Source organism: Dama dama, chromosome 17 (genome assembly GCF_033118175.1).
Source record: "Dama dama isolate Ldn47 chromosome 17, ASM3311817v1, whole genome shotgun sequence".
Lineage (NCBI taxonomy): Eukaryota > Metazoa > Chordata > Mammalia > Artiodactyla > Cervidae > Dama > Dama dama.
Window position 1 is genome coordinate 41973708 of NC_083697.1, and position 15585 is coordinate 41989292.

At 41.4% G+C, this 15585-nt stretch overlaps 1 protein-coding gene across 4 annotated transcripts in view; it reads right to left on the bottom strand.

The window, feature by feature from the left end:
- HERC3 (HECT and RLD domain containing E3 ubiquitin protein ligase 3) overlaps positions 1 to 15585 on the bottom strand; it is a 189377-nt gene that overhangs the window by 110608 nt on the left and 63184 nt on the right. For all 4 annotated transcript variants that reach the window (XM_061164417.1, XM_061164418.1, XM_061164415.1 and 1 more), the window contains one exon: positions 14899 to 15164. In XM_061164417.1, the coding sequence (XP_061020400.1) occupies positions 14899 to 15124 (226 nt within the window). In that variant the 5' untranslated portion in view covers positions 15125 to 15164. The remainder of the gene's footprint in view (positions 1 to 14898; positions 15165 to 15585) is intronic.

The following is a 15585-nucleotide window of genomic DNA, read 5'->3' on the forward strand; positions in this document are numbered from 1 at the left end:
CATGTGTGCTAAGCTGCTAAATCGTGTCTGACTCTGAAACCTGCGGACTGTAGTCCACCAGGCTCCTCTGTCCATGGGATTTTTCAGGCAAGAATACTCGAGTGGGTTGTCATTTCCTCCTCCAGGGGATCTGCCCAACCCAGGGATCGAACCCATGTCTCCTGCATTGGCAGGCAGACTCATTACCACTGAGCCACCCGGGAAGCCCTCACTAGTCATTAGGGAAATATAAATCAAAAGTACAATGAGATACCACCTCACATTCATTAGGACGGCTACTGTCAGAAAAATAAAAATAACAAGTGTTGGTAAAGACATGGAGCAACTGGAATCCTTGCACAGAATGTAAAATGGGACAGCCCCTACAGAAAACAGTATGGCAGCCCCCATCAAAATTAAATATCTAGCAGTTCCATTGGAGAAGGCAATGGCACCCCACTCCAGTACTCTTGCCTGGAGAATCCCATGGATGGAGGAGCCTGGTGGGCTGCAGTCCATGGGGTCGCCAAGAGTCCACACGACTGAGTGACTTCACTTTCACGCACTGGAGAAGGAAATGGAAACCCACTCCAGTATTCTTGCCTGGAGAATCCCAGGGACAGAGGTGCCTAGTGGGCTGCTGTCTATGGGGTTGCACAGAGTCAAGACACCACTGAAGCGACTTAGCAGCAGCAGTAATTCCACTTGCAGGTATATACCAAAGAGAAATGAAAGCAAGGTCTCCAAGAAATTGGTATATCCATGCTCTTAGAGGTATTGCAATAGCTAAAAAGAGAAAGCAACCTAAATGTCCACTGATGGATGTATGGATAAAAAAAATGCAGTATATCACAGACTGAGTATTTTTCATCTTTAAGGAACTTCTGACACATGCTACAACATAGATCATATGAAGTATGTAGTTACAGTATTCAAATTCATAGAGATAGAAAATAGAGTGGCGGTTGGGGGTGGGTGGCTTGGGAAGGAAATGAGGAGCTACTGTTTGAGTTTTACAAAATGAAGAGTTTTGGAGATAGATGGTGGTGATAATAGAACAACATTATGAATGCATTTAATACCACCAAACTGTATATTTAAAAATGGCTAAGATGGTAAAATTCATGTTGTGTATGTTTTATCACAATTTAAAAAAAAAGGAATCACTGCATTGATTCTGAACTTGCTATAAACATGGAGTACCCACTGTATCAGTAACAGTAAAATAGCCAGCACTTACTGCTTCCTATGTGCCAGGAACTGTTTTAAGTGCTTTATATGTTTTACCTCTACAACAACCCTATTAGGGAGGCATTCTTAGGGACAGATTTGCATTTTAAAAAACTCTCAAACCCTCATACACTACTAGCAAGAATGTAGAATGGTTCAACCACCACTGTGGACAATATAGATAATTGGCAGTTCCTCAAAAGGTTAAACATTGAGTTACCTTATAACTCAACAATTTCACTCCAAAGTATGTGTCTAAAAGAAATGAAAACATATACTAACACAAAACTTGTGCACAAATGTCCACAGCATCAACCAACTGATGAAACAAAATATGGTGTATTTATACAGTGGGATATTACTTGGCAATAAAAAGGAATAGAGTACAGATACATGCTAAAGCATTGATGAACCTTGTTAACATTATGCTAAAAGAAACCAATGATAAAAGACCACATAATGAATGATTCCATTATATTTACATGAAAAGTCCAGAACAGGAAAATCCAGAGAGACAGAAAGTAAATTAGTGGTTGCCTAGGGCTAAGGGTTGGGGGATAAGAGCTGTGTGACTGCTAATGAGTATGGGATTTCTTTATGGAGTGATGAAAATGTTCTAAACTTGATTATACAACTCTGTGAACATAATTAAAAAAAAAAAAAACCTACTGAACTGTATGCTTTAAGTAGGTAAACTATTTTAATATGTGAATTATATCTCAATAAAGCTATTATTAAAGAACAAAAATACCTCAGGGTGGGGACTGGTTCCAAACTTTAGTCAGCAGGCTGTCATAGCAATTATCTACTACCGATGTAATCATAAGGGCTTCTCATCCTGCAATACTTACAGTTTTAGGGTTACGAAAGAAGCTTCAGACATGCTTGGGTAAAGGAACTAACACACTGCAGTATATCCATGCTCAAGATATTTACATCCCTAGCACAGCACCAACTATGTAGTTGCAACTGACTCACAAACACTGAAGACCCCAAAAGCAAACCCAATGAACCTGATGCAGGAGAGCAGGCCAGATTTCTAGGGGAGACCTTTCCATCTCAGGTCCTTCACATGTGAAGACATGCAGATCATCACAGCCACCAAGCAAAGGTCTGATAGCTGCAGCTGTCTACAAATGAATCCCACATATCAGCCATGCGAAGGAAAAACGAGAGACATACAGTTCATTAAAACAAGGTTTGGGCTTGATTTTATTTATACAAAAAAGAGATTCTATACTCAATTAGTAACTTCTTGTCACAGTATAGTCATTTATTCAAAAAATAATTAGTAAAGATTGCATTTATTATGTGCATTTTATATAATATATTTAATATATTTATTATATTTTATTGTAATATAAAATATATAAAATATATTTAATATAAAAATAATTTATTATGTGCAATTATTCTAGATAATGGGGATACAAAACAAAGTCATGACCCTCATGGACCCTAAACAAATATGGGGGGGATATAAACGAATTCTGAATATAGTATATCAGATAGCAATAAACTGTGAAGCAAAACAAAGCAGGGAATACAAATAAGAAGTGCTGGGGGGAGGGGGTAGATGTAGGAAATACACAGGGTAGTGAGAGGAAAGGAGGAAGGAGCAGAGAATTAAAGATGACTTTCAAGTTTTTTGCCTGAAGAATGGAACTGCCATTTACAAACAGAAAAACAAGGTGAGGAAGAGGTTTAAAGGAAAAAAATCAGTTTGGTTTGGATATTAAATTTAAGATGCCAATTATACATCTAAGTGAAGATTTTAAGTGGACATAAAGGTTGAAATTCAGTAAAGTCAAGGCTGGAAATAATTAGTGAGTCAACAGTATAAAGACAGTACTTATAGCTTTAACTTGTGACTATCCATAATTCAAACTATTACCTAGAGGAGGAGTAAGCTGATACTGATATTTTGACATTAAAAACACTGCTGCAATAAGCATCCTAGAAATATTTCCTTATGCTATATATTGACATTTTTGAGTAAGGAAGTCTCCTAAAAATGGAACTGCTGATTCAAAAAGTATGACCATGTTAAATTTTATTAAAAACAGCCAGTTGATTTACAAAAGGATTATAGAAGCTCATACTTCCTCAATCAGGACACAACTGCCCCTTCTCTAAGACCAGTGAGCAGTGGATACTACTCTTAAATTTCTGGCCAACTAAATGGCTGATAAAAAAAAATGGCATCTTGTTTTAATTTCTCTGAACATATCTGCATATATTCATTGGCTATCTGCAAGTGCTCCTCTGTAAAATGTTCATTTTATTACAGGGTGGCTTATCTTTTCAATATGAAGATGCCCTGATATATCAGAAATATGAAATCTTTATCTGGTAGTTTGTGGTAATTGTTTCTCCCAGTCTATCATGTGCCATTTTGTTTACAAATGCCTTACAGAAAAAATTTTATGTTCATACATATCTGCCAATCATTTACTTTATGGCTTCTAAACCACCTGTCTCACTTTAGAAGTCCCAAGGTTCTAAATACATTCCCCTATTATTTTTGTACTTTTACTTTTTACATTTATGTCTTTCATACATCTGGAAGTTACTTTTGATTACAGAGTGAGCTAAGGTGTCTAGGTGTGTTTGGAGGTGAACTGCCAATTTGATCCACAACATTTATTAAGGAAACTGTCCATTCGTTCCCACATGGTAAGTGCCTGATCATAGGCCTGACTTGCCTGTGTAGCCACGCAATCTCAACCAGAAAAAAATTCTGCATAAAAGCGTAAGGGAAGTCAAAGTGCCCCAGTACTTTTTATATAAATATGCAAATTACACAGAGCAGTGGCATAAAATTCAGAGTCAAGAATGCAATACCGGAAGGAGAACAACAGCAAAAGTGAAAGGCGACAGATCACAGCTTCTTCTTCTCTGGTTGGCTCTGGCCTCACTGTGATGATCCAGCCAAAGGAAGGGACAGAAGACAGGCAATTAAACTAAGAACAGAAAAAAAGATTCCCTCTATATTGAAGTCTTTGACTCCTTCCAGTCTCCCCTGTCAAAATGTTTTCACTGGTCAGTTTCATCCACAGGCATTAAAGCCTGAAGCCCTCCTCAACTAGACACGTGCGGATGAGTTCTAAGAAAGCTCCAGACAGCTCTGTTTGGCTGCAGTGTGTCTCTTCTCAACATTGTCAAAGCTAACTGCTCTAACTTTAAATTGTGGACAAACTTGAAATAGAGGTTTTTCTGACACAAAATGTCTAAATCAGGTCAGTTAAATGGTATTCATAACATGACTTAACAAAGAGACAGCAGTGAGGAGGTGAAATAAGAGTTTGGTTTTTCTTGAGCTCATGAAATAATGAAGAGAAAACTCTGTAGGTCAGGGGTCCTGCCCAACGCTGGGTGAAATGAACTGGCACTCTCCCCTCCATTCAACCTATGTCTGGTAATTGTGTGTGTGTGTGTGTGTGATACAGAGAGAGGGAGAGGGAGGAAAAGAGAGAGAACAGGGAAAGAGAGAGAAGAAGGAAAGAGAGACAGAGGGGGAGGAGAAGAAAGAAAAAGAAGGCAGAGGGAAAGAGAAATATCGCTCATTGCTCTGGTCCACCCCTTCCCACTCCTTATCACATTTTGTCAATTTAGACATTAAAAAGAAGCAGTTATTGGGAATTCCCTAGCAGTGCAGTGGTTAGGAGTCTGTGCTTTCACCACTGAAGCCCCTAGTTCAGTCCTTGTTTGGGGAACTAAGACCCTACAAGTCATGCAGCGTTGGGGGGGGGGGGGGGGGGAGGGGGTGGGGTCAGGGAACAGCTATTTACAAAATGTGCATAAAACCTAAAGATGAATTCCCCTCTATTTGAAATGCTTTGTAATGAATCAGAGTAGTCAAGAAGAAAGAAGACAGGCACCTAGCCAGTCTGAGTGATACCCTCAGTGACCAATGGGGAAGCATGAAACAGAATGACGAGATACTGTTCATCACGAATGTCTCTGCATTGCATACACTGAAGGCATTCACCAAAGCATTTCTGTTACTTTCAGGGAAGAATGAAAAATAGAAGGATGGGTAAGACACTCAAGTCACTCTTCTATCCTTCATCCTTGAAATTCAGCAAATTTCTTTAAACACAAATCCTATGATCACTCTAATCTTTGTTGACCTAACCCTAGCAATCTCCCAGAGCTCACACAGAGCATGGTAAAGTAACTAAATAATAAAACCCATGAAGCACTGCATATATTTAATAAATTACCTACACTATGTGCCTACCACATTATGCTTAGCACTAAAATACATAGGTGAATAATATACAAATTCTTCAGAAATACACAATTTCGCATCATATATCATATAATAAATACAGAGAAAGCCCTGCCTCATGACAGTAGCCATTTTTGTTCTAAAAGCAGATGTGAAGGTGTTGAGTTCATAAAAGGAACTGTAGATCATAACATGGAGCAAAACAGACTTGATGGTTCAAAGAAACAAGTTTGCATGCAATATGAAATCAGACACTATGTATTGCTTACTCATCAGCCACTGACTGTCCCCCTCTTCCTTGCAGCAGAAACCTCACAGCTGCTGGGCCCCTCCCCAGGCCTAGGAGATGAGCCCTAAACCAATCAAATGATTCTTATTTCACTTATCAGGCCTGGCCAATGAGACTAAACAAGATGTATACTGCGGGTTCCTGAGAAAGATTTTCCCCATTGTGAAAGATGACACAAGCAACTCCCCTCTGTCTCTGAACACAGGTGTGATACCTGGAGCTGTGGCAGTCACCTTGTGACCATGAGGGGACAAGCCCAAGTATGATTAACACAGTTAATGAAGGTGGCAGAATAGCAAGGTGGGAAGCACCATGATGCTTGGGTGGCTTGATGGTGTCAGTGTGCCCTTGCTCTAACCAACCCTGTACCTCTCTATAGACTTTTTGGGTTTGAGATCAGAAATTTTACTCATTGTTTAGCCACACTGTTTAGTATTCTGCTGCTTGTAGATAAAAGCATCCTGAGGGACAGAGGCTCATCAAAAAAATAAATAAAACAAGGATCAGATAAATTCAGACTCCAAGGTGATAGTTTCTTAGGCAACTGCAGAATGCAGAAAGAAAACCACTTACCTTCCTTCAGGTCATGTATATTCTTGTCCAAAGATTCACCTCCATCAAAGCTAACTAGAAGCCTAAAGTAACAGCCCACAAAATTCAACTGGGCTCAGTATCAATGGATTGCAGTCTATTTTCTGAAACTGTGGCAAGATCATATCACCTGTCCACATGTTGGCAAACCACTTCAAGTCCTCTAGGAGCATCACTAAGTACCCCTGGTGTGCCACAACGTCCACAGGGCCTCATCTGTTTCCCTCGTCTTTGCAATTTTGAACCAGAATGCTGGAGGCAATGTAAACCATGGAATAGAGATAAGATACATGTATGTATCTCCACATGTGGAAAAGCAGCTTTTACAGAGTTCCCGAATGTATCTACGGTACTTTTCTTGGGACCAGTAAGGCAAAGGACACCCCAAAAAAAGAAGAAAAAGAAAACAAACTGTCCTTTAAAACTCAAAATATGTGTCTCTTAACATCCCTAACCTACATCACCTCCCTCCCCTGGATATATGTAGCATTTATTAGATCCTACAGAGTTAAGAGAACCTATAAAAATGATTAACAGTTATTTATATATGTATAAATGCCAAAGAATGCTCAAACTACAGCACAACTGCACTCATCTCACATGATAGCAAAGTAATGCTCAAAATTCTCCAAGTTAGGCTTCAACAGTACATGAAGTGAGTACATGAACATCCAGATGTTCAAGCTGGATTTAGAAAAGGCAAAGGAACCAGAGATCAAACTGCCAACATCCATTGTATCATTGTAAAAGCAAGAGAATTCCAGAAAGACATCTACTACTACTTCACTGACTACACTAAAGCCTTTGACTGTGTGGATCACAACAAACTGTCAAACATTCTTCAAGAGATGGGATACCAGACCACCTGACCTGCTTCCTGAGAAATCTGTATGCAGGTGAAGAAGCAACAGTTCCGCACATGGAACAATGGACTGGTTCCAAATGGGGAAAGGAGTACATCAAGGCTGTATGTTATCACCCTGCTTATTTAACTTATATGCAGAGTACATCATGAGAAATGCCAGGCTGAAGGAAGCACAAGCTGGAACCAAGACTGCTGGGAGAAATATCAATAACCTCAGATATGCAGATGACACCACCCTTATGGCAGAAAGCAAAGAGGAACTAAACAGCCTCTTGATGAAAGTGAAAGAGGAAGAGTGAAAAGCTGGCTTAAAACTCAACATTCAAAAACCAAAGATCAAAAAAAAAAAAAAACAAAACAAAGATCATGGCATCCGGTCCCATCACTTCATGGTAAATAGATGGTGAAACAATGGAAAGAGTGACAGACTTTATTTTCTTGGGCTCCAAAATCACTGCAGTTGATGACTGCAGCCATGAAATTAAAAGACTCTTGCTCCTTGGAAGAAAAGCTATGACCAACCTAGACAGCATATTAAAAAGCAGAGAGATTACTTTACTTAACAAAGGTCCATCTAGTCAAAGCTATGGTTTTTCCAGTATCCATGTATGGAAGTGAGAGTTGGACTATAAAGTAAGTTGAGCGCCAAAGAATTGATGCTTCTGAACTGTGGTGTTGGAGAAGACTTTTGAGAGTCCCTTGGACTGAAGATCAAACAAGTCAATCCTAAAGAAAATCAGTCCTGAATATTCAGTGAAAAGGACTGATGCTGAAGAATAAGCTCCAATACTTTGGCCACCTGATGGGAAGAACAGACCCATTAGAAAAGACCCTGATGCTGGGAAAGACTGAAGACAGGAGGAGAAGGGGATAACAGAGAACGAGGTGGTTGGGTGGCATCACCGACTCAATGGACATGAGTTTGAGCACGCTTAGGGAGTTGGTGATGGACAGGAAACCCTGGCGTGCCGCAGTCCATGGGGTCATAAAGAGGAGGACACAACTGAGCAACTGAACTGAACTGAACACCTATGTAATTAATTTATGAATTTGTTTATATGCTGGAATAGCAGGATCAAAAAAAAAATTGTAATAGAAAGTGTTAAGACAAATTACTACTACCAGCAGTAATAATGTGGTTGTTGTTTAGTCACTAAGTCATGTCCAATTTTGCAATCCCATGGACAGAGGAGCCTGGTGGGCTACAGTCCATGGGATTTCCCAGGTAAAAATACTGGAGTGGGTTGCCATTTTCTTCTCCAAGGGATCTTCCTGGCCCAGGGATTGAACCCACGGCTCCTGTGTCTCCTGCACTGGCAGGCAAATTCTTTACCCCTGAGTCACCTGGGAGGCCTAGCAGTAATAACAGCTAGGACTAATTCTATGCTTACTTTCAGCCAGACATTATTCCAAACAGCTGACTGACATAAAGCTTACTAAATCCTTACAATGGTCCTAACAGGTAGATGTTATTAACATTATCCACACTTTACAACTAAGAAAACTGAGATACAGAGAGGTGAAGTAACTTTCTCAGAGTCACACAGCCAGCGAGCTGACTCCAACCCCTAAGTCGCTCCAGAGTCCATGCTCTTATTCATTAATTGTCTGCATAGTTAGCTAACACTTTAAAATCACTCACATAACGACTTCAATTGCTGTGAGTTAGTTAATAATTATGTAAATAGAAACTGAAAAACATACCTGAATAATTAGAGAAAAATTATTTTAAATCTCTAAGGATACGAGACCATATCCGTTGCAGAGTTGCCACAGATTTCAACATTACATGCCATCAAAGGGCATTTACTCAAAGATTTCAGTAGCTCCTAAATCACTGAAGTATCAGCTGACTAGATATACCCAATCCAGACTGATAAATTTAGAACCATTTACCTATCCTTGATCAGTCCAGATCACAGATCACCAAGCCAGACAAGAGTTCATCAAGACTGCCAGACAAGGAAGTCATTATTACAACATAAACATTCAAGGGTGGACTCACTAAAATCATGAAACATCCCTGGAGCACTGACACCATTACCAAAGGTGCCCTGTCTCTGGACTTGTAAAGCTTACTCCTCCTGCAAGCTCACAAATCTGCAGTAAACTTGAACTTTATATGTGTGTTGGTGGGAAAAAAATTCTTAGAAATCAGAATTCAGCACTGCTGGTGACCTGACTTAGACCAAACTCTAAAGTTGACACACTCGGGACCTTGATCCCTCGCTTGGCACAAGGTAAACTGCATTGTGAAACCTTCACAGGAACACATTTTATTCCCACTTGGCCTATAAACTGCCAAAAGGCAGCTGGGCACTGAACATGTTGTGTCCTGGCAGTGTCTAGAACAAACGTGGGACCCAGTAGTCTAACCACTCCGTAAATACCTGCTAACTCAATGACTTCATGAGAAGTAAGTAATTCAAGGAAATAAAGGAACAAAGAACAAGAGGTAAATTTCAAGGCAAAAATGTATCCTCCCGAGACATGAATTATCATGTGTTCTTTTTCCCCAGATTATGATACCCAAAAAAGTACAAAAGCTTTTTTGTCAACTTTTCTGTCAGCTGACAAACGGTCATCTAACGATTTTAAAGATGAAAAGGAACTGCTTCTCCACACCTTTAATCAAAACACCTTGATCAGATGTGGCATTCAACCTGTAGATAAAAGATACAAGCTTCTTGGTGGCCAACTTATCTTTTTGTTTCTTTTTACAAGGACTAAGTGGAAATTAAATGTAAACAAGAAAGACACCTTGGAAATAAAATTCTATTGGGCCTTCCCAAACAGCCTGAAGTTAAAAAGATGTCCGTGAACAAAATTCTAGAATTATTAAAACCAAACTGTTGGTACCTGGCCAGGACTCGCACTCAACTCTCTTTCCTCTTCTTTACATACATCTGAGATAATAATACTGACCTACTTTACAGGACTATCACGAGAATTATCAGCTTAAAAATACTCAGCATGTTGAGATGAAGACAGCTTGTAATATGTATACTTAACCACTTTTAAAATTGACATGAACTGAGACTTATGTCATGATGCAAACCACTCTGTTAATTACTTAAAAGTAAACTGCAAATACTTAGAACACAAACAGTATCTCAGATTGAAGAATACGCTCATTAATAAGTATATATTTTCTAAAACATTCAAATGTCTTTAAAGAAAGTAGGCAGAGTACTTTAGACAGGAAAAAAAGTGACTTTTCATTGACCACAGCAGAAAATAAAAATATTAATTAACATTTGCTCCTGATCCCTAGGCCTCTGAACCAGAAAGCTGTCCTCTCAGCTATGAAAGCAGTCAACAAGTCAACACGCCCTACGAGAGTTGATGACTACCCTTCTTCTCATCAGACAGGCTGTGCAGCCCCACTCCCAGCCCCAACCACCTGCAATTCCTAATGAGGAAGAGACGGGCCCCTAACAAGGGCAGCGTTGAGATCTGAGTATTTGCTACGGCACCTTCTGCTTTTTATATCAGAGTTATGCCCACAGAAACACGTGTTTCAATATTACAAAGTCAGTAAAGGATTTCTTCTATTTCCTTTCAGCTTAGTTAGTTTGCTTTTTGGCAAAAGCTGATTAACATGACAGAGTTATTGCGTCCTTCAGATGCCCTAGAGCAACCTGATAAGCTGGTTCAAAGTGCTACTTCTGCGGGGTTAGCAGCAACTACAGCTCTGGGAATTGAGGCTTTTGAGATGCTCTGCTTTATAAACCTCATTTATCAAACAGCGGGAGAGCTGTTACATATGGTGATGGGCATTATGGAAATACTCTGATTGAATACAAAATGTGAACTGGATTGATTACCTACAAGAAGGAGAAAAACTAAGGAGGTGGTAAAAGGAACCTGTCACAAGTATGAATCAAATACCGCTGCACAGAAATGTTAGTCTGTTTATAATTAGCTACCCTTTGGGTTTGCTATGGAAGGGTTTCCTGGGATATCTATGCAGAATTTTTTAAATTTAACATAGGTTAAACTAAATAATTACATCTACCACAGTTTTTGCCTACTCAAGACAGGAAGAAAGGTTAGAGGAGGTTTACATAAATTCAGACAACCCTGATAACACAAGGATTTGCCTATGCTAAAAATCCCAGTATGGGAAATCAGAGTACGTGTGGGAAAAGAACTGTCCCTTTAGCAGAAGAGTAGTGCTGACAACGTGGATGGGTGGGAATAAGAGAAGCACAGTAAACTGAGGCAAAATTTTTGAACATTTTTCTGTGGGCAACTAGTTTCTACTTTAATTTAGTAAAATACTTCAAGATTTGTTTAATGTTCAGTGACAGATTAATCACTTAAAAAATCATTTAGAAGAAAACTCATGTTTTGTTTGCTTCCTTTATTTAAAAAAACAAGGAGGCACACACATCTTCCCGTAACGTAGCTCTAAGTCTTGCGATGACTTCATGGACAAAAACACGAGGAAATTAGTAATCATCCTACGCTGTCCTAAGCACTCAAACTCCTTGATTTTGGGGAGGAGACAGGCTGATTCCACAATGTGGGGGAGAGAATAAAGGAGAAAAAAGTCCTATGGGAGAGAAGTATGCACCACAGTAATAAGCCTAACACTTATTTTAAAAAGCCGGACATTGAGTTTAGATGGGGCTTTGAGATCCTGCCGATAAAAAATGCTTCTGGGAAACGCAGGCCTCTACCTTTGGCCGAAGCACAAATGAATGAATCATGGACACACCTGAGCTAGAACCCCAGGCTGCCTGACACGCTGGGAAGACATCTGGACTTGCATGACCTGGAGTTCCAGTATCTGAGGTGGCCTGGAAGCACCCTCCCTGCGCCCGGCACAGAGACAAAATTGCCAGGTCACACAAGGGCAGCATCAAGGAGGGAAGAAATCCGAGTACAAAGCAAGCACAGTAGCCTCAGAAGCAGCAAAAGCAACAGGAAACAATCAGATGTTCTCAAGGAGGGGGAAACAACAACAACAACAAAAACACCTTTCAAATTGCTGTGGAGGGCTTCATGCTACTGTTCTGCTGACAAGTATAGAATTCCTCCTCCCCCCCAAAAGCGAATTCAGGTACCCTGCAACTTTGCCAGTTAGATACAAAGTGTAGAAACTGGTATTTCACGACTGGCAGGACAGACTCACGGCACATGATCACATGGAAGGGTTCTGTCCTTGTGTCTCCCCAGCAGCACCACCTTCTCCCACCCTTTCCTTCCCCTCGCTCTTTCCAACCCTTCCTACTGCTAAACCCTTTGAACTGGGCACTGATGCTGACCTGAAATCGCAGACCTGCCTGTTGTCCCCAGAAGCAGACTCTCTGGGGAGGTGGCCTTCTCACAAGCTCCCTCCTGAAGATCGCAGGGGTGATTCCCGTGGGCCTGGCCAGCCCAAGCTTCCAGAAACAGGGCCCCTCTGTCACTGACGTCCCTTCTGTGCCTAGCAGCACCCCACGTTATGGTTCTCAATAAACACATAAAGAAAACAAGCTCATTCTCTTTTTCCCACTCCTTAAAAATAAACTCAACGGCACCCAGATTTAGAGCACACCTACCGAAGAAAAAGTTAAAGAAAGGGAGGTGCCCACCCACAGAATCTTTCCATTCAAAGAGGCACTATTCTGCAGCTGCCTCGGAGTTTATAATTAACAGGCAAGCTTAACCAGCAACAGAAATTTCTGGAGTCCATTGTAATTTACACTAGAACCTGGTTTATTCCAAATTTAGATGACAAGCACGGGCTGGATTCCATTATTTAATCTGAAAGCTTTCTTGGCACACCTTTAGCTCAAGTCTCTCGCCATCACTTAGCCCAGCCTCCAGGGAGTGGGTGCAGGCCAAGCCAAGTGCAGGAGGACGCAGGCTGACCGCTCCCAGGTCGGCCACCAGCTCCCAGAGCCCCACCAGTCGCCCAGCGCCAGCCGGGGGGCTCTGGCCCGGAGAGTTGGCTAAAAGAATGGCAGATGGCACTCAGGAGTATTCACCAGGGTGCCATCTGCAGATCTTTGCTATCACCGCCCTGCAAGGGTTTCATTTCCTTTTTCAGCTGCTACCGCAGGTCCAGTCCTCCAGCTCCAGGTCCTAGGACCAAGGTGTGCAGGGAGGCGCCCCTGAGTGCCGGTGGCCTGACAGAAGGCAGCCAGAGAAAACAGACAGCAGTGGGGTTGGGGGGAGGGCGGGGACGGCAACCTTCACAGGCTAAAGTGGCTTTGGGAAGACCTCTTTATTAGAATCTACTTCAAGAGCCACAGAACGGCAGGAAGTCTCCTTTTAAAGGAAAAGAGCCTGGGATCAGAAATAGAGTCCGAGAGAGGTAATGCCTCCTCCACGAGGTGTGTCTGACTCTAGGGTTCACACTCACCATGGTGTCTCTGCAGGAGTTACTGGAAAGATCTCTTCCTGGTTCCAAAACACGCCCATTCACAGGCTGGCCAGGCTGGGGGCCTTACGTTATCTTTTAATGTGTATGTGTGCTCAGCCATGCCCAACTCTTTGCGGCCCCATGGACTGTGTAGCCCACCAGGGTTCTCTGCACATGGAATTTTCCAGGCAAGAATATTGGAATGGTCTTAATATTCTCCTCCTTCAGGGGATCTTCCCAACCCAGAGATAAAGTCGGTCTTAAATATAGACATTCCCCCAGGAAGGAGCACGCCTTTGGGTTGGGACTGCCCATCAACCCCTCTGCAGGTGTTAGCTGTTAGATACTGGCTCTCACCTGGGAAGAGGGTAAGCAGAGATGCTTCATGTAAAACACAAGTGAGTTATTACAGGAGGAGGGGGAAACAGACCTCTGTGTTTTTCCAATATGAAAAGTGTTTTTAAAAGTCAAAAACCCTGCCACCACCATAATAGCTATATATTATGATTTTGTATTATATTAATTGGTTAAACACATAATGATTAGGATTCACTAACTCAAATAATGAACTGGTAGCACTATTAATTATTTCAGTGAACAACAGGATTTACTTCTATTTGCAAACACGTAGCATCAGGTGGGTTGTACACATAAAGGTGTACATACGCATAGTCCATGCTACGAACCCCTTCCCTGAACTCCCCAGAGTACAGGGCCCACTGGTTAGGAACCCCTGGCTAGAACACTGGGTGTTGCTCCAGGTGGGCAGGCCTAGGGGTTGGAGAGTGGTTTTCAGGGAGGTTCTAATGAGGGAACCTGGAGGCAAAGTATGGGGAAAGAGCCCAGAAACCATGCTTCACACACTTCATAATTTATCCTTAAGATCAGCCTTGCAGCCCTTTATCCAAGGGTCAACAAAAAAATTAGCAAATGTAAATTAATACTAACACTTGAACAGGGGAATTATAGAACATAGCCACTTTGCCGTGGGAGGGAATAAATATGAGAAAAGAGGGAAGCAGTCACAGAAAAAAAGAAAAAGCTCATCCTGATGCCCAACTGACTTTCCTAAAAGAACACAAAAGAGAAAAAGCATCTAGACTAAAAACAGCAAGGCTCTTCTTTCATGAAGCTTTGGAATCTTGATTTGGATAGAATAAAAAAAGACAGCAAGTAAGAAAACGGCACACGCTATTGTGAAAAATACTACCAAGTCACAATTTAAGACCCTCCCTCACCATTTCTCACCAAAAGGAGAGCCACCCTAAAAGGTCAACACTCGGTAAGAAAGTCTTCACCAGCTCTGTGGGTCCCAGCCTGACCCCCAGTCACCGAGGCCGACAAGGGCCACTTACCCGGCTTGTTCCCTTCCCTCTCGTGGCCCAGCTGCCCCTTGGTGTTCACACCGCACGTGTAAACTTCGCCATCCTCCAGCAGGAACACGGAGTGGTTTCCTCCACAGGCCACTTCCTTGACGCTTCTGTCGGATATAAAGCCACACACCTGTGGCTCCGCCACAATGCCCTGCAGGTTAGGGCTGATCCCAGGTTGGCCCAGAGACCAATACCCCCAACATAACATTGTTCTCGTCGTTCAGAAAGTCATGTAATCTAGAAGAAAGCTTCAAAAAAAAAAGGGATGGAGGGTCAGAAAAAAGTCACTTTAAGGAATAAACGTCATCAATTTTAAAAAGCTTTCCCCTTAATAGTCTTCATATACCTTGGATCTCAAAATAAAACGTATTAATATTGCTTCAGTAGTTATAGTAACAATGCTATTTTTGTGTTTTGGTAAGAGTTTTTAAAATTTCTAAATAAATTTTACTTTCTGTCAAGGAACAGTGAACACAGAATGCGGTTTTCAGATCACTGATGAACTGAGTTCAGGTGACTTGTTGAAACAATCTTTGCAGAGCACGATGGCAATACCTATTTTGAAATTACCCTCGTGACTTCACCTTACCCTTTCTTGTTGTACCTTTCCTTTGAGTTTTCGGCAGGGGGCGGGGGAGGGTCTTTTTTTTTTAAGTTTGAACTAATTCC